This window comes from Somniosus microcephalus, chromosome 22 (genome assembly GCF_052327205.1).
Source record: "Somniosus microcephalus isolate GS21.2 chromosome 22, FLI_Smic_1.0, whole genome shotgun sequence".
Classification (NCBI taxonomy): Eukaryota; Metazoa; Chordata; class Chondrichthyes; order Squaliformes; family Somniosidae; genus Somniosus; species Somniosus microcephalus.
Window position 1 is genome coordinate 11,508,628 of NC_141008.1, and position 19,898 is coordinate 11,528,525.

Consider the following 19,898-nt stretch of genomic DNA (forward strand, 5'->3'; position numbering starts at 1 on the left):
AGGAAGGGTAGCTCGAGGCGGAGATTCTGGTGGGCGGGGGGAGGGGGGCCTTTAAAAGACCCACAGATTTTAAAGAAATGTTCTAGACTATTTATTTTCTCTTGGCATTTGGGCCTTTATGTGCCAATTAGAAGCATAGGAATTGCCAGACAAGAAAAGGTCCAAGGTCAATCTAGTTGGCCTCCGGGCATCCTGGTAGTCGCATGGTACAATGATAATGGAATTTGCTGACTAGTCACGGCAACCAATCTCCATCAATTAGTCTACAACAGACCCAAATTGTTGTAAATTGTTCATTTGTTTCCCCTTTCCTGCCACCATTAGGAATCCTCTAAGCTGGTGTCTTTGGAGGTAGAGCAGGATCTGCAGAGGGGTGCTAGGCAGGTCAGGCTGACCATCTGCCAGGACCCTGACCCCAGCACCCTGACCCCAGGACCACGACCCCCAGGACCCGGAACCCCAGGAGCACGACCCCCAGGACCTTGACCCCAGGACCCTGACCCCCAGGACCCTGACCCCAGGACCCTGACCCCCAGGACCCTGACCCCAGGACACTGACCCCCAGGACCCTGACCCCAGGACACTGACCCCAGGACCCTGACCCCCAGGACTCTGACCCCAGGACCCTGACCCCAGGACTCTGACCCCAGGACCCCGATCCCCAGGACCCTGACCCCAGGACCCTGACCCCAGGACCCTGACCCCCAGGACCCTGACCCCAGGACCCTGACCCCCAGGACCCTGACCCCAGGACCCTGACCCCCAGGACCCTGACCCCCAGAACCCTGACCCCCAGGACCTTCATAGAATCATAGAAAGTTACAGCACAGAAGGAGGCCATTTCGGTCCATCGTGTCCGCACCGGCCAACAAAGAGCGATCCAGCCTAATCCCACTTCCCAGTTCTTGGTCCGTAGCCCTGCAGGTTAGAGCATCCCAAGTGCACATCCAAGTACTTTTTAAATGTGGTTAGGGTTCCTGCCTCTACCACCCTTTCAGGCAGTGAGTTCCAGACCCCCACAACCCTCTGGGTGAAGAAATTTCCCCTCAAATCCCCTCTAAACCTTCCCCCAATTACTTTAAATCTGTGCCCCCTGGTTTTTGACCCCTCTGCTAAGGGAAATAGGTCCTTTCTATCCACTTTATCTATGCCCCTCATAATTTTATACACCTTGACCCCAAGGAGCACAACCGCCAGGACCCTGACCCCCAGGACTCTGACCCCCAGGGCCGTGATCCCCCCAGGACCCTGACCCCAGGACCCTGACCCCCACATCTGTGAACTGAGCTGAAATGACCATGCTTTGACAAACTGGTGGAGGCTTCCCTTCCCGAAGGAAACTGAGCCAGGGCCGTGTGGCCATCTCCTCACAGACGCAACGCACCTCCGATACTAGGCAGCCACCAGAGGAAAATCAACCAGTAGAAGAGGTGAGGATGAATTTGCACAAACCATTGATTTGGCCACAGTTAGAGACTGTGTGGAGTTTTGGGTGCCCCATTATAGAAAGATCATTAAAGCCATTAAAAGCATACAGTGTCGATTCACCAGGATTATTCCAGTGAGACGAAACTATTGGAAAAATTTCCAGGGCTATGGGGAAAGAGCAGGGGAGTGGACCTAATTGGATAGTTCTTTCATAGAGCCGGCACAGGCACGATGGGCCGAACCTTCTGTGCTGTGTGATTATATGATTCCATGGAAACTATAGTTAGTTGGGGAGATTTGAGGTACTGGGATTATTTCCTTTGGAGCAGAGAAGGCTAAGAGGTGATTTAATAGAGTTTTTTTAAGTTTTGAAAGGTTTTGATATAGTGATTAGGGAATGATTATTTCCTCTGGTTGGCAAGCCAGTGATGAGGACTCAACAATTCAAAATGGTCACTGAGAGAGTAACGAGCAAAGTTAGGAGAAATGTCTTTGGGCAAGAGAATTGTTGGAGCATGGAATGATTTGGCACAGGGAGCGGTTGAGGCAGAAAACCATTGCCATTTTTAAGGGGAAAATGAGATAAATATTTGAATCGGAACAGGTATGGGCTACAAGGAGAAAGCTCAGCAGGTTTTGGATTGTTCTAGCACAGCGCTACAATGGGCTGAATGGCCTCCTTCTGTGCTGGAAAGTTCAATATTTCCTTTCTAATGCAGCAATTGTATTGTATTGTACATTAATGCTGCCACAGCCCCTTGCCTGTGTTCCCTATCCTCCCTATAGATCCTATATCTGGTAGATCCAGATCCCTGTCTTGTCAAAGCTGCAGCCAGGTCTCTGTAATTGCTTCAGACCCTGCCCTTTTAGTTGCTTTGTGTTTCTAGTGCCCTTATTCTAGCTGTAATGTTCCAATGGGTGGGATTGCTGTGTCACAGGTTACCTTAATTTCTGGATGTATCTTACCTGTGATGGGAAGGTGTAGTCAACGACATCCAAGACCTTGGGCCCGATATTGGAGAGGTTGGTGAAGCCGATGCCTTTCACTTTAACTGAGATGGAGCTGATGGTGGACTCCGTGGACTGGTAACCTTTCTCATAGATGAAAACCCACCTGCAGCAGAAGAATGAAAGCTGAAGGTTTACTCCACCTAACATTTGGTACCCGACAGTAAAGTAAGTACAGACAGTGAGGGACAGGGAAAGACCCACTGGTCCATCCAGTACGTCCCACACAACTTGGGCATCACGATGTGTGGACACCCAACCCCACCCCACCTGAAAGCCATGTGATCTCCTGGGAGAGGCGAAAAACCCGATAAACACCCAGGCCAATTAGGGGAGAAACATCCCCTCTCCGACCCCTTTAGGCAATTGAAACTAGTTCAGGAGACCACTCTGGTCCTGATTAATGTTACCAGATGCCTACCTCTTGTACGAGATGATCTCCACTCTGGGCAGAAACAGGTCCAGCTCTCGCTTGATGGAATTTAGTGAATCAGCTTTCACCGCAGGAGTCAGCTGCCTGCCGCATAGGTCCATCCCAAGTACCGCCAAGCCTTTAGATATATTGGTTCCACCAATATGTATTTCTATACTGTACTCTATGGGGCCGAAATCCCAGGGTCCCATCTCCATTGGTGGAGCAGGACTCTCGCACGCCAATAGCAAAAGGCATAGACCCTGACCCAAATACTGGGCATGGGGTCTTCATCATAGTCAGGGTAGGCCACCTGCACCTGTAAGGGCACTTCAGAGATGCCTGCCCTGATTCATCGGCAGAAAGCAGAGCAACCCACACCCGCTTTGTTAGGGGGACCGCAAAGCTCTTCACAAACTAATTTTTAAATTAATTCTTGGCAAGGCTGGCATTTATTGCCCATCTCTTGTTGTCCTGACAATTGAATAGCTTGATAGGCACCTTCAGAGAGCAGTTGGTGTGTGACTGGAGTCCCATATAGGCTGGGCAAGGATGGCAGATTTCCTGAATTCAAATTCTCAAGCTGTCATGGTGGGATTTGAACTCACGTTTAACTTGATTAATAGTCTAGGCCTCTGGGATTATTAGACCAGTAACATAACCACTGCACTATTGTACCCACCAAATGGCCAGAAACCCTGTGGAACCAGGTCCTAACCTAAAATCTTGCGCCCCTGCACTAACCAATAAATGTAGGAAATATTTCCTCGTTACTGGCTTGTGTCGATGAGAATGCCTTTGAACAGTGTCCGAGGTCCTGAAAATTGGAAATGGGTCTTGGAGGGCAGCACAATACAGGTGGTGGCGAATGGGCAGCCTGTTTTACACCCGACTGATTTGTGTTTCCATTGAAGTCAATGGCGAGGTGATTCGCTATCACCTGATCTGTGCCCCGCCAAGACCCCCATGGAGTTTAAACTTCTATCACTGGGAGGGACTGTTTCGTGAAATTGCAACAGAAAGTCGAGTGTTTCCTTATCATTGAAGCTAGCCAGAAATCTACCACATGAGCTTCTTTTGTGAAATGATCTGCACCCATATAGAATTTATCGTGTCTATTTCATGGACTGAGTTACTGAGGCCAATAATGGAGACCTAATCCGGCGTTGCCAGGACATTTCATAGACTGAGTTACTGAGGCCAATAATGGAGACCTAATCCGGCGTCGCCGGGATCACTGCACCTCAACTGGTGTGAGCCTGACCCCCAGTGATTTCCACCTCGCACAATGCTGCGAGGTCAGCTCTTTGAAGTATTTCTGTGGTGGTCTTTGCGCACAGGGTGGGCTGATGGGATTAGCACTTCTGGTTGTAATTTCTATGATGTTGGCAGGTTATCCATGAAGCACCTCTTCTAGCTGTGGCTCAGTGGGTAGCACTCTCGCCTCTGAGTCAGAGGTTGTGGGTTCAAGTCCCACTCCAGGGACTTGAGCACATAATCTAGGCTGACACTCCAGTGCAGTGCTGAGGGAGTGTTGCATTGTTAGATATATTTCTTAAGGCTAAAGGGATATGGGGAGAAGGCAGGGACAGGGTACTGAATTTGGATGATCAGCCATGATCTCATTGAATGGCGGAGCAGGCTCGAGGGGCCAAATGGCCTACTCCTGCTCCTATCTTCTATGTCAGAGGTGCCGTCTTTCAGATGAGACGTTAAACCGAGGCCCCGTCTGCCCTCTGAGGTGGACGTAAAAGATCCCGTGGCATTATTCAGAGAAGAGCAGGGGAGTTCTCCCCAGTGTCCTGGCCAATATTGGTCCCTCAACCAACATCACTAAAACAGATTATCTGGTCACTATCACATTGCTGTCTGTGGGAGCTTGCTGTGTGCAAATTAGCTGCTGCATTTCCCACATTACAACAGTGACTACACTTCAAAAGTACTTCATTGGCTGTGAAGCGCTTTGGGACGCCCTGAGGTCGCGAAAGGTGCTATAGAAATGCAGTTCTGTCTTTCTCTCTCTGTCTCGGGTACTTCAGCTGCATTATGTGGCTTTAGCCTAAGACAATGGCTTATTGAACCTGGCGTATGTTCTGCGTCCTGGTTACGCCTTTTGGTGCTTGAAGCGCATTGGCCGCTGTCTAGACCTCAGGCCGCAGCATTTGATAATGCAAACCCCTGACACCCGAACGGCCTTGAGGTTCAGCATTGGCATGGTTAACTCCATTAAGGAACTCTTCAAGATTATTTCCACGGCACAGCTAGTGTAGAACGACACCCGTTGTGTGTGAGGTCGGAAAATGGAGACAGACTTAGAGTGAGTCATACCTTTCCCAGGTTTTGTGCATTAGGAACATAAGGAAGGATGAAATGAGAAACAGGCTATCAAGCCCACCCTTTCCCCAGACTGTTCACTATCCTACGGTAGACTCTACACAACCATTTCAGCTCCCGAATGACAGTCCTGTTGAAATACTCCCTGATCTCCAAAGTTAATTGAGGAAAACCCTGAAAAATTCATTCGCCCTAACACTCTGCATAAAGGTGTAAGAATAGAGGAGATAAGGTCCTGGGTTTTCCAATGGCCACCTTTTCAGTGCAATGGGGCAGGCAAGGTTAGAAAATGAGCTTGAGAACTCCCTATTGGGCTTAGTGTCAGCTGTGGCTCAGTGGGCAGCCCCCCTCACCTCTGAGCCAGAAGGTTGTGGGTGCTGAAACCAGCTCCAGAGACTTGAGCCAAAATCTAGGCTGACACGCCAATGTCTTCAATGGTAAGTAAAATCGAGGAGGTGTAGGATTCGCAAAATCCAGGAAAATACAGTCTACGTTGTAAAACCCCTGAAATGGCCACATTTTATGAACACAAGATGGAGTTGGCAGATCACATGACTCATTTCAGAAGGACATACCACTGCAGTATCTTAAAGAAACCTGAGTCGCCACCGATTAGAAGATTCCAGAACTGACTGCAATTGATATGGTAAAATGGTTACAGTAGTAACGAAGTCAAAACAAAAGTATTTACACCTCAAGGTGTGTTAATTGCTAGCAAAACGCAAACCCATCTCTGAAATCGCAGAGCACAGACAAAACCTATTATCTGTACCAAACTCAGAGGGACACAGGACAGATCCCATTAGTTTCATTTACAAGACATTAAAATAAAGTACCCGCTTTTGTCAAAGCAGCCTGCCCATTACTTTAACAAAAGAAAACCCCTGATTTGGCGCCAAGATAAGGGCAAGAAAACAGTAAACTGTTGGGGGAAAAGAGACATTCAAAAAAAAAACAGTTTCACACAGACACGAGGTCAAAGGCAGAGTGAGTGGAGAGGTTCGATTACGGTTCGAGGAGCACGGAGGGCCTACAAGTTCGAGCAGGAGAGCAGGTTCAGGAGCCGGTCCCATAAGGAAGATTGGAGATCCCGGACGATACAGGAGCACCAAGGTCAAGGACAGTTTTAAAACCCTGGTGAGCATAAAGGCCCAACTCCACCTAGCTGATCTAGTTGAGGTATATTTTAGAGACGGGAGGGTTTTTAATATTAAGGGCTTTGTAATTCGGGAGTGTTATTCATCCTTCGTTGTGCCGTGCGCTTTCTCCACCCCCGTTTTATTATATCGCTGATCTAGAATTGATGTATTATGATAGTCAAAGTAACTCTTGTGTGTTAAATTTTAGTTCCCATTGAGAGGCGTGTTCATGATTTTTGTCTGCATTGTTTCTTCATTCTCTATGTTTTATTCTCCTTAAAAATAAAGATACCTTTGATTTAAAACTTACCTTGTCTCACCTGATCCGTTTGTCTTCCGAGTCACAAGTTGGGCCAACACATCAAGGTGGTCTGGCAATAAGCCCAGTGTCTAGAACCGGTGAGGGGGGAGCGCTTCGGAACCGCTCATGAGCAGTGTGAAATCAAAAACCAATCTCGCACACCACAAGCTCGTTAAAATGACCCCTTACAGAATGGCGACCCAGATGGGACACTGGCTACAGAACCCTTGTGTGGTGGACAAAGACTCGGGTGAGACAGATGTTATGGAGGACAGATTATCCTCCTACATGTGTGGCAAAGTAAATGTAGCAAAAAAATCGGTATATGACCTGTTAGGAGCCGAGCGTCCCCTAAAGGCAGCCGCCCAGTGGACGGCTAGTAAAGAGCACCGCAAGGGCATTGAAAAAGCGGTGTGGCTTATGTGCTATAAAAGGCAGGTCTGGTACTGGACCACGCGGTGGCCAGTAAGGAAACCAAAATTAAGCATTTGTCCCGGGAGCTGCAGGACAAGGTTGCAGCAGAAGGGAAGGTGCTAGTGGCCCTGGAGGCCATAAGCCAAGAGAGGGCAGCGATGGTCCGGGACCATCGGGGGAAGGTAGAAAGGCTGGAGGGCAAGATAGCTGAGCTGGAGGGGAGCGCTAGGTTCAGGGTAGAACACGTAGAGTATCAGGCAAGAGAATCCAGGGAGAAAGAGAGGAGATTAAAAACAGAGATTAGCCGCCTTACAGGGGAACTGAAGGCACAGGAGGAAAAGGTAGGCGAAGTAAAAGCAGCCTACAAGCTGGCCTGCACTCAAGGGTTTGAGGAGGCAGACCACGGCCCCTGTAGGCAGGAAATAGAAAGCCTGAATCTGGCATTGGCCAGGGCAAAGGGGATGATATGCCTCATTAGCCCCAAGGTCGGCCAGGCTGAGTTCAACGGTAACCCAAGCAGGGAAGTCCCGCAGGCAGCCCCCAGAACAAAACAGGTTAGGGAACCAGAGATTTCACAGCCACCACCCCTAGCCCCTAGTTTTCCAGAGGTCTGGGATCAGGAGGGGGTGGAGGATGAAGAACCCAAGGTAGACCAGGGTAGCCCGAGAGAGAATCAGGGACCGGGACCGGTGTACCCCGTGACACAACGGAGGTACGGACCACCCAGTGACGACGGGGAACCTGGGGACCTCCAGAACCAATTCCTGGTGCCACACGGTGCGCAACAATTGCGCTCCATGGTGAGCTACATCCCCAAGCTCACCATGAAGGGGGACCCTTCTCTTCACTTTAGGGAGATAGAGCAGGCGGCCTGTGTTAACGACTGCGACGAGGCAGAGAAGGCCAAGATGATGTTGTTCTCCCTGGGAAGCGATCTCCTCCAGACGCTACCCGATGGGTGTAAGAGGAGTCAGGAAAATTATGGCAGGCTGAAGGACGAGATCCTGGAGGCCATGGGGATGAACGAGGGGAGTCCGTTCACCCGGGTGGAGAAAACAGTCCAGCTCCCCGGGGAACTCCCGCAGGCGTTCGCGGACAGGCTGTGGCCAGTCTACCAGGGTGCGTGCCCGGGAATGCCGGTGCGAGCGAACCTGGATGGGGACCAGTTAGTCCACTGGCTCAGGTGCCTGATGAATAACTCCCTGCCCCGCGTTCAAACGCAGGCAATGGCCTGGCTCGACCCCCGAAACCCTCTGACCACGGAGGCGACGGTGATCCGCCAACTCACCGTCACCTTTAGAAACGGGAGGGATAGTGAGACACCCCAGCAAAACGGGAAGGTTTGTGAGGTCAGGCCTGGTGACCAGCCCCGTAAAGAGTGGCGCCAGAAAGGGAGCCGTCCCAACCAAAGCCGACAAACGTGCTACGGTTGCGGGAAGGAGGGGCATTGGCGCAGGGACTGTAAGAATCCCTGGAAGGACACAAGGGAAAAGGTCCCCACAGCCCCAGCCCAAGCCCTGGCCGCACCCACGACCTCTGCCCCAGAGAGAGAGACGGAGCCAACTGTCCCTCCAGAGCTGCTGGACGTGCTGCTGGCTTCAGTGAGGTCATTGGTCCTCACTAAGGGTAAGATAGCAGCCACCACCGGTCCAGCGGTTCCCCCAACCCCTTCTCAAAGTGGCCCGCAATGACTGGAGCCTGCGCAGCCCGTCTATCTATGTGCGCTCCAGTACGACGGATGGAAGAGACCGCTCGTGCAGATGGAGGTAGAGAAGGAAACGGGGACTTATCTGTTGGATACGGGAGCTTCATGCACCATGATCCATATGGAGAATCCCACCACCTCACCTCTGTCTAACGGGGTTCCATACGTCCTATCAGCGTTCACAGGGGCGGAGCAGACGGGTGCGTTCTCCAGGCCGCTCTCGATCCACCTGGGCACACTCCAGACAAAGTGGGCACATGTCCTGGCGAGATGGGATGCGGAGGGAGGGAAGGGGATCCTAGGGGCCGACTTCATCGTGGGCCATGGGATCCTCGTGGACCTCAGGAACCATTGCCTTTGGGGGGCCAACACCGGAAAGGAAAGTGGAGTGGTAGTAATCCCGGGAAAGGATGAGAAGGGAACCCTGTGTACCATGAAGCCGAAAGGGAGTTACGACCTCGGTGAAATGATGGAGGGTATCCCAGAAGTATTTAGAGCCGAAGTGCAGGCTCAGTTAGGTGCGTTTGCCATGCACAAACATGACTGTGGGAGGGTTGCTAGCTTTGAGGTTAGGGTAGATGGGGGTCCCATGGCCCGGCCCCAAAAGCAGTACAACTTCCCAAAGGAGGCAGAGGCTGATATGGAGGTGGCCATATCAGCGCTGGTACAGCAGGGGGTGCTGAGGCCTATAGCCACCCATGTGAACTCTCCGCTTTGGCCGGTTAAAAAACCGGACAATTCCTGGAGAGCCACGGTGGACTATCGGGTGTTGAACAGCAACATCCCCGCATGTGCCCCCACAGTGGCAGCAGTGGCCGACCTCATTGGGAGTATCCCCGCATCCGCGACCACATTCACGGTGCTGGATATTTCCAATGGGTTCTGGGCGATCCCTGTGCGGAGGGAGGACCAGTATAAATTTGCCTTTACTTTCAGAGGGCAACAGTATACCTGGAATTGCTTGCCACAAGGCTTCCACAATAGCCCCAGCATTTTCCACCAATGCATGGCGGACAGCCTGAAGGAGTTCAGTCAGCCCCTTCAGTTAGTGCAGTACGTGGACGACCTGCTCCTGTTTACCGACACGGTCAGGGAGCACGGCCCACTGCTGGCTGAACTGTTGGAACTACTGACCAGAAGGGGGTTCAAAGTCAACCCAAAGAAAGTGCAGATCGGTCAAAAGGAAGTCAAGTTCCTGGGGCTGACCATCCGCGCCGGAGAAAGGGCCATCGATAGGGCTAGGAGGGAGGCGGTACAGGAGTTACCGGTCCCCGTCACCATAAAGGGTGTGAGGTCATTTCTAGGGCTAACCGGGTACTGCCGAGACTTCATGGAGGACTATGCGACCATGGCAGCCCCACTACTCCGACTCCTGCACAAGGGAGTGGAGTGGTCGTGGGATAAAGGATGCCAGGCCGCGTTCGAGCTCCTAAAAAGGAAGCTGCAGACCGCACTGGCCCTGGGAGCGATAGATGGGGGAAGGGAGTTCTTCCTGGAGGTGGCGGCCGGCGGGGACAGTCTCAGTGGTGTGTTGCTCCAGGAGCGACATGGCAAGCTGAGACCCGTGGTTTACTCCTCCAGGGTGCTCACCGATGTGGAGAGGAGCTACTCGGTCTGTGAGCGGCACCTCTTGGCCACACACTGGGCTGGGAAAAGATCTGCCATCTTCACAGGCACCTCCCCCATCACCCTCCTCACACACCACACGCCCACCAAGATGCTTTTGGATGGGAGGATTAAGGATGGGACCGTGAGCAGTGCCCGCATTGCGCACTGGACCCTACTCCTCTCACAAATGGATCTGCGGGTACGAGGCCTGTGCGAGCCCAGATTAGCCGCCAACCTGGCTTACCCTGGGACAGCCCATCAATGTTCCGTTGAAGGGGTATGGGAGGTCGACGTTGGTCTCCGGGCTGGGATACATCCCACCGGCCGTGAGATTTACGTGGATGGTTCCAGCACAGTATCCGCTGGAAAGCAGCTCACGGGGTTCGGAGTGTATGACCCAACGGCTGACATTGCGTTGGCGATTAAACTCCCCAGTACCATGAGCGCCCAGCAGGCAGAACTGTCTGCTGTGGCGTATGTGGTTACCCATCCCGAAGTTTTCCCTACCCCGTACACGATTTGCTCAGACAGCATGTTTACATGCAATTCGTGTACCGAATACCTGGCCATCTAGTCCCGTCGCGGATTCACTTCCGCGGATGGGAGACCCTTGGTGGTAAAGCCCCTGCTGGAGAAGATCCTGGCAGCCATGGGGGAGAAGGGTAAGGTCTTCATCCACAAGGTGAAGGCTCACTCCTCCACAGAACCTCGCGGTCAGGGGAACCAGCGAGCTGATGCACTGGCGAGAGAGGGTGCCCAGACCGGCATTTTCTGGGACCCCTACGGGCCTGGACCAGTGGCAGCTGTAAAAGGCAGGGATGGGATCCAGAAGAGTGTAGGGGTAGCGCTAGCCCCGGACCTAAAATCGGTCCAATCTCAGGACCCTGCCCTGAGAGGGGTATTTAACGCGGTTAGCGAGGGGAAGTAAATGGAAGGCCCGTATGGTGCAGCATCCCTGTCCATAAGAGAGGGGATGCTGTTTAAAGAAGAGCAGTGGGTGGTGCCTCAGCAGCACCGGAGGGAATTCCTTCAACTGGCCCATGAGGGACCAGGAACAGGGCACCCCGGGCCTGAGGTCACCTGGCAGCGGGTGGAGCAGGCAGGATGGTGGCCAGGACTCCGGGAGGACGTCCGGGAGTTTTGCGCGAACTGTCTTGTGTGCGCGGCAAATAACCCCGATCCTCACAGGAGGAAGGTGCCGATGGGACACGTTAGGAGGGTAGAGGGAGCATGGCAGTCAATCCAAATTGACTATATCGGACCCTTACCCGCCACCCAGGGAGACTATAAGTACTGCCTCGTTCTGGCGGACGTGTTCTCTAAATGGGTTGAAGCCTTCCCCTGTCGAACAGCCACAGCGTTAGGGACTGCGAGAATCTTGGTGTGGGAGGTGTTCTCGAGATGGGGACTGCCCCAGTTCATGGAATGCGATCAGGGAAGCCAGTTTACCAGCCAAGTAATGCAGAACACCCTGATGCTGCTGGGCATTCAGGGGAAATGGCACGTAGCCTACAATCCACAGTCATCGGGGATTGTGGAGCGGATGAACCGCACCTTAAAAGAAAAAATGAGGAAAGAGATAATGGGTTCGCCCCAAAGATGGGCAGAAGTCCTGCCTCTTGTGCTCATGGGGATCCGCTCCAGCCAGTCGAAGAGTACGGGGTACTCTCCGCATGAGCTCATGACCGGGAGGGTCATGAGAACCCCCACCCATGTCCTGGCCCCAGTCCTAACGGAGGGGCAGCTAAGGGAGGTGAATCGGGACAAATTCGCCCGCACGCTCCTTGAACGCCTCCAAAGGATCTATGAGGGGGCCGCAGGTAACATGGGGAGGCAGCACCAGGGAACTAGGATGCTGCTCGAGCCCAGTAAAACCCATCGCTGGGAGGTAGGGGATCTAGTGATGGTAAGGAACTTCGCCCGTGTGGGGAGTTTCGAGCCACTTTACATGGGTCCCTACAGCATCGTAGATCAGGCCAGCCCCATGGTGTATGCTGTGAAACTGCCCCGGCGCACAAAATGGTTTCACATCAATCAATGTAAGCTGTTTAAGCCGGAGGCAGGGAAGCAGGCAGCGGGGGCTGAAAAAGGCAGCAAAGAATTAAAAACTGCAGGGGACCTGCAGCCGCAGGTCACACAGGCTGGACGAGCAGCCTGCGTGAGGGGAGGAGTTGTCTCGTCCACACGGGAGACTCCCCCATTGTTCTGGGACCCAGAAGGGGAGGAGCCGGAGGTCCTAGGTCCTGTCCCTGATCACCCAGAAGGGGAGGAGCCGGAGGTCCTAGGTCCTGTCCCTGGTCACAAGGAAGCCGAGTCGGAGGACGAAGGTCCCGCCCCTGACTGCGGTGAAGGGGAGGAGCCGGAGGTCTTAGGTCTTGCCCCTGAGTGCAGCATTAGAGAGGTGGCGTCTGGGGGTGGAGACTCTCAACCTGGAGTCCCAGGTAGCGGAGAGGTGCCTGCCGCTGACCCAGAGCCTAGGGAGGCGGAGCCTGCGGGAGGAAGCCCACAGCCGGCAGTCGTGGGGAAGCCACGGACTGCAGCCAGGGCCAAAACTCCAGCCAAGGGTCCGACCTACGAGGAAGCCTCATATGTGGTGACCCTTAGACGGTCAAATAGAAAACCGCAACCGAAGAAGGTTTGGTCGCCGGTTTTCACAAGAGGGACCCCCCGGAAGAAAGCTGCGAGAAGTTTAAACGGTCCACAGCCAGCAGCCACGGGCTGCCAGGGACCAGCAGCTGAGACCGATGTGGGAACGCAGCAGGGGGAGGCCTGCGACGGTCCCCGCAGATTATAAGCTGGCCGTCCGGAGATGGGCGGCAGATGTATATATTTATATAGTTTTGGGTAATAAGGTTTAGTTTATTGTAATTTTAGAAAATAAGTAATGTGGTCTTCTGGAAGTATGGTAGCACTTTGGAGCGATAGAATGTGGCAAGTTTTAGGTGAGCTAGGGTCGCGGGACCCACTCACCCCGCACCCAAGCCGAGGAGCCCAGGGAGCCCGGCTCGAAACCTTTTTTTATCTCTCTGCCAGATCATAACAAGATGATGCCAGTCGGAGGCATCATCCTCGCGGCCCTGGTGGGCCTCAACGTCGCCTGGAGAGGAGAAACGGAGGATCACCGTATCTTTGGCTGCTCCGGGGAAACTGCGCCTCTGGCCCACGATGGGCAGGGCCTGTGCGAAGCAGAGGAAGTCGCTGGGTACACCCACGAAGGCAACTGGCCCGGATGGCTGGGCTCAAACGCCATGAAATATTTAAGCGAAACTGGCTTCACATACGGGGAGGTCTCTTTGTCGTGTCCTCGGATCAAGATCCAGGCCACGCGGATCAGTGTGACTGTGGGGAAACGTATTTGCCTAACCTGCAGGGGGTACATCCCCCTGGATAGGTGGCGGTGGCTCAGGAAACTGAGCAGGGACATGGGGAACCCCAGAGGAAAGTGGGAAAGGTTAGGGAACAACACTCACCGGACTATCACAGGGACCCAGGGAGGGTTGACAGTGTGCTGGGATAAATGGTGGGAACCCGATCAGGGGATTTATGTGTGTATGTGGGGTTCAGAGAAAGTCTGCCCCGCAGGCGTTTCCATCATTTTCCACAGCCAGTGGCAAGATAACGGGAGGGGGATGGACTGGGAATCGCGCTTGGACGCATGCGCGGTCCCCTACTCCCCAATTGCGGTTAATGCCACTGAGCTAGTGACCCGCCCCCGACAGCCCCTGCCCACGACCCAGACACCACGGACGGTAGCAGAGGGATGCCCCACCACCACCAAGGGACCAGGGAACGGTTTAGTATTAGTTCCGACTGACCAAATGGCCTATCAGGGGGTCCATTACGTGGTGGCCTCGGTCATCCTCAACCTGACCGAGGTGCACCTGCCGGAATGGTGCCCCGTAGAAACGGCAAGGCTGTATCAGGCCCTGCTGAAAGAGACCCTGCAGAAGTTTTTCGAATTTGACTTCGCGGGGGTCAATAGAACCGAACTCTATACCGAGGGCCACAAGGAATGGGAGCAATTGGGGAGACAAAGAAGGGGCGCCGTGAGCGACTGGTTCACAGGGTTTAACACTGGGTCGTCCATCATAAATAGTATGGACGACATCGAATTGCAACGGCAGGTTAATGGGTTAAAGACCCAGTTGAAGGGGATCCTCATGGACGAAAATCGGGTGGTGGGTTCGGAGCTCCATGAGGACCAGGCTATGACTCTCCATTTAAAAGAAATCATAGCAGAGCTGGAGAAGCAGGCTCGGACGGTCAACGCTCTCATTAGGGAGGACAGGAACGCCTCAGATCAGGCTGCCCAGAATGAGGTGTGCGTACTGTACGGGGCATGGTTGCTGGGCGAGGGCCGCAGCAATCTGGAGGACTTAAAACAGGGTTTGGTCCCCTCCTGGATCAGTAACAAACACCTCGCAGCCCTCCACCCCTTTGAGAACGCGTTGAGTCCGTGCCAGCTCCGGCTCGCTTCTGAGGCCTACCCAGTCCCGGTGGACTGTGGTCGCTCCAACCACACCATCATTGGGGTCATCGTGCGGATCCCAGTAATGAGTAGGGTGGCCCGACCTGCGCCGGTGTATAGGGTGGTGAACATTGGAGTCATTCGGGGGGGAGCACACGTCCGTTTCACAGAGGTCCCACCCTACGTCATTAAGTGGGAGCATGCTATGACAGGGACTGACCTCTCGGGGTGCCGTAGCCGGGGAGCACACATAATCCTGTGTCCCCAGCACTTGAATGCTTATTCAACACCACAGTGCGGGTTCAGTTCTGCTGACGCTAAGCCTATCAATTGCACCATGGAAGCCATGGCACAGGGCCATGTTCCCCCACAGGTGGCATACATAGGTGGTGGGACATATTGTGTCGCCACCGCAGCGTCTCACTACCGGCACGGACAGCACGGCTGGTGCGCGGTCAGTGAAAGCAGCTTCTGTTTCAAACCCGAGGCAGTAGTTCAAGTGGCACAGCTGCGGATTATCCCGATCCCTGAACCATCCACTGTTCACCTCACTGTCAAGGAGAACTTCATCGATCTCCAGAAGTACGTAGCCCATTTTGGTTTCACAATTCCCCCTCTCCCAGAACATTTAACCGAACTGCTGAAAGCAGTTACTGTCTCTCAGAAGCACTTCTTTACTTTAGAGCAGAAAACCACCGACATAGGGGCAAAAATCCAAGACATAGTGGTTCCACCATGGTGGGACCTTTTTGATAATATAGAGATCCCATCATGGGTCAGACTGGCTTCCCACGTCTTAGTGGTGTGCCAGGTAGGGATCGTTCTGTACCTGGTCTGTGTCCAGTGTAGGAGGAAGGGACACGACAGGGAGTTCCCTAGTCAGCGGAATTGGCGGGGCCACTATGTCAGCATAAATGGGGACTCGCCCGTGTAGCTAAATGTTTTTATTCCATCTGTTTTTGGTGTATTATAACAAAGATTGTGTTGCGTCGGGTTATGACTCTAAGGTGAGTCTGTACATAGCATAAATGTTTCTCCGGTAGGGGATATCTACTCAACTCCATTTTCGGGATGAGGAAAGTGCGTGTGCGAGGTACACTCCATAGTCAGGTAAACTACGGGGAAGGTCAGTTGGGGGGGGAACGGATTTATGCTCACCCTAAAACATTCATGATACAAAAGACGATTTGAGATGTCCATTGTATCACAGGGAGAACTGTAGGATTCGCAAAATCCAGGAAAATACAGTCTACATTGTAAAACCCCTGAAATGGCCACATTTTATGAACACAAGATGGAGTTGGCAGATCACATGACTCATTTCAGAAGGACATACCACTGCAGTATCTTAAAGAAACCTGAGTCGCCACCGATTAGAAGATTCCAGAACTGACTGCAATTGATATGATAAAATGGTTACAGTAGTAACGAAGTCAAAACAAAAGTATTTACACCTCAAGGTGTGTTAATTGCTAGCAAAACGCAAACCCATCTCTGAAATCGCAGAGCACAGACAAAACCTATTATCTGTACCAAACTCAGAGGGACACAGGACAGAGCCCATTAGTTTCATTTACAAGACATTAAAATAAAGTACCCGCTTTTGTCAAAGCAGCCGGCCCATTACTTTAACAAAAGAAAACCCCTGATTTGGCGCCAAGATAAGGGCAAGAAAACAGTAAACTGTTGGGGGAAAAGAGACATTTAAAAAAAAACAGTTTCACACAGACACGAGGTCAAAGGCAGAGCGAGTGGAGAGGTTCGATTACGGTTCGAGGAGCACGGAGGGCCTACAAGTTCGAGCAGGAGAGCAGGTTCAGGAGCCGGTCCCATAAGGAAGATTGGAGATCCCGGACGATACAGGAGCACCAAGGTCAAGGACAGTTTTAAAACCCTGGTGAGCATAGAGGCCCAACTCTAGTTGAGGTATATTTTAGAGACGGGAGGGTTTTTAATATTAAGGGCTTTGTAATTCGTGAGTGTTATTCATCCTTCGTTGTGCCGTGCGCTTTCTCCACCCCCGTTTTATTATATCGCTGATCTAGAATTGATGTATTATGATAGTCAAAGTAACTCTTGTGTGTTAAGTTTTAGTTCCCATTGAGAGGCATGTTCATGATTTTTGTCTGCATTGTTTCTTCATTCTCTATGTTTTATTCTCCTTAAAAATAAAGATACCTTTGATTTAAAACTTACCTTGTCTCACCTGATCCATTTGTCTTCCGAGTCACAAGTTGGGCCAACACATCAAGGTGGTCTGGCAATAAGCCCAGTGTCTAGAACCGGTGAGGGGGGAGCGCTTCGGAACCGCTCACGAGCAGTGTGAAATCAAAAACCGATCTCGCACACCACAAGCTCGTTAAAACGACCCCTTACAGAGGATGTTAAACAGGTGGCTGATCCAATCCCATCAGTTTCCTGCCAAGCAGGTTAGGTTGAAATTACCCACATTATGCTAAATTTTGACTTTCTACCATAGTGTAAAACGGGTGATAGCAAATTGGAAGTCTGTTCTACGTCTCTTCGATATTCGAAACAATTTCAAAATTTGCAGATGACACAACACTTGAAAGTACAGTGAACAGTGAGGAGGATAGTGATAGACTTCAAGAGGACGTGGACAGGCTGGTGAAATGGGCAGACACGTGGCAGATGAAATTTAACGTAGAAAAATGTGAAGTGATACATTTTGGTAGGAAGAACAAAGAGAGGCAATATAAACTGAAGGGTACAATCCTAAAGGGGGTGCATGAACAGAGCGACCTGGGGGTATATGTGCACAAATCGTTGAAGGTGGCAGGGCAGGTTGAGAAAGTGGTTAAAAAAGCATACGGGATCCTGGACTTCATAAATAGAGGCATAGAGTACAAAAGCAAGGAAGTTATGATGAACCTTAATAAAACACTGGTTCGGCCTCAACTGGAGTATTGTGTCCAATTCTGGGCACCGCACTTTAGGAAGGATGTGAAGGCCTTAGAGAGGGTGCAGAAAAGATTTACAAGAATGATTCCAGGGATGAGGGACTTTAGTTACGTGAATAGACCAGAGAAGCTGGGGTTGTTCTCCTTAGAGCAGAGAAGGCTGAGGGGAGATTTGAGGTGTTCAAAATCATGATGGGTCGAGACAGAGTAGAGATAAACTGTTCCCATTGGCGGAAGAGTCGAGAACCAGAGGACACAGATTTAAGGTGATTGGCAGAAGAACCAAAGGCAACATGAGGAAAAACATTTTTACGCAGGGAGTGGTTAGGATCTGGAATGCACTGCCTGAAAGGGTGGTGGAGGCAGATTCAATCGTGGCTTTCAAAAGGGAATTGGATAAGTACCTGAAGTAAACAAATTTGCAGGGCTACGGGGAAAGGGCGGGGGAGTGGGACTAGCTGAAGTGCTCTTGCAGAGAGCCGGCATGGGCTCAACGGGCCGAATGGTCGCCTTCTGTGCTGTAACCATTCTATAATCTATGATTTATTTCTATTGATGTCAATGGAGATAAAACTCAGGAGAGATGGAATCGGGCCGATTCGCTATCAGTCAAGATCTGCCTCCTGTTGCCTCGGCCCTAAGCTCTGGAATTCCCTCCCTAAACCTCTCCACCTCTCCACCTCTCTTTCCTCCTTTAAGACGCTCCTTAAACCTACCTCTTTGACCAAGCTTTTGGTCACCTGCCTGAATTTCTCCTTATGTGACTCGGTGTCAAATTTTTTGTCTTATAATACTCCTGTGAAGCACCTTGGGACGTTTTACTACGTTAAAGGCGCTATAGAAATACAAGTTGTTGCTGTTGTTTTTGTCTCTTGCTCAAATAAAACTCACAGTGGGTCTGACCAGTGCCGATGGAGGCAGAAGTGGGCAGGAGTTGCCATCTTTGGAGATAGAAAAATGGCCAAAATAAGGGAAATAAATCTGATAAATTGCACTAAGATTGTTGTCCGCTCTCCTGGTATGGTGAAGCCCTTCACCTTGTTTCCCCCAACCAAAACCTGGTTTAACAGAACACCCAGTGGGTGGCAGATTAATGCGTCAGGCAACTCAAAGTAGTACCATGTATCTGTGAAAGAAACATTCTTAATGAGCCAGTGCCAAGCCAGAGAGTAACTGAGGCAGTCAGCTGGCGTGCCAGCTATTTTGATTACACTTACTGCTGCTTTCTTTGATGAAGTGCATTTCCCTCTCGGTACTATGGTGTATAAGGGCTCTTAGCAGTGTGACTACAGTCCTCATTAACATCCGCGATGTGATGCAAATGACAGATCACCTCCTGTTAGAACACACTGGGACAAAGCTCCCATCACTCCAACCGGCTGTTCAGTTATGGAACTCAAAGCCAATTAACGTTAAATTACCAAGTTGCAGATGTTTATAAAAAGACTGCACACTCTCTGGGAAAAACGTGGTAATCTGTAAAAGTGTTTTATTAACCGGAATGTGGAGCCAGAAGGAGCAGGAGCAGCTCCCTCCCCACCCCCCGCCCGGCTCCTCCCAGCTCCACATCAAAACTGACAGCCCTCCGCTCACACCTCAACCCCCTCATCCCGAGCTCCCCCCCCCACCCCAACCCCCGGCTCCTCCCAGCTCCACATCAAAACTGACGGCCCCCCGCTCACACCCCAACCCCCTCATTCCGAGCTTCTCCACCCCACCCCAACCCCCGGCTCCTCCTAGCTCCACATCAAAACTGACGGCCCCCCGCTCACACCCCAACCCCCTCATCCCGAGCTTCTCCACCCCTCCTGGGACTCACTGTTACCCCGGTTCCTGGGGTCCTCACCAACCAATCTTCATCTTCTATGTGACGGCACACTGCCTCGTGGGTCGTGACTGACATCCCCAGCACACGGTCACGTCTTGATGATGCAAGAGGACCAATTTGAAGCCAAAGTCTGGCAGGAACCCATTTCTGGGCCACAGACTTGCATTCATGTTGAGTCTTGCACATTCTCGGGGTGTGCTTCACAGCCGATTAATTACTTTTGAGGTGTATACATTTATATAATTACCATCCCAACACAAAGGGAGCTGACATCACCCGTCACCCCTGTGCTCGCTGACCCACGTTGGCTCCCGGTCTGCCAACCCTTCAAT

The 19,898-nt window shown here is 51.8% G+C and overlaps 1 protein-coding gene across 2 annotated transcripts in view; it reads right to left on the reverse strand.

The window, feature by feature from the left end:
• The window catches only part of p2rx1 (purinergic receptor P2X, ligand-gated ion channel, 1), a 112,452-nt gene that overhangs the window by 44,606 nt on the left and 47,948 nt on the right, over positions 1-19,898 (reverse strand). For both annotated transcript variants that reach the window (XM_085964178.1, XM_085964179.1), the window contains exon 2: positions 2,395-2,542. In XM_085964178.1, the coding sequence (XP_085820304.1) occupies positions 2,395-2,542 (148 nt within the window). The remainder of the gene's footprint in view (positions 1-2,394; positions 2,543-19,898) is intronic.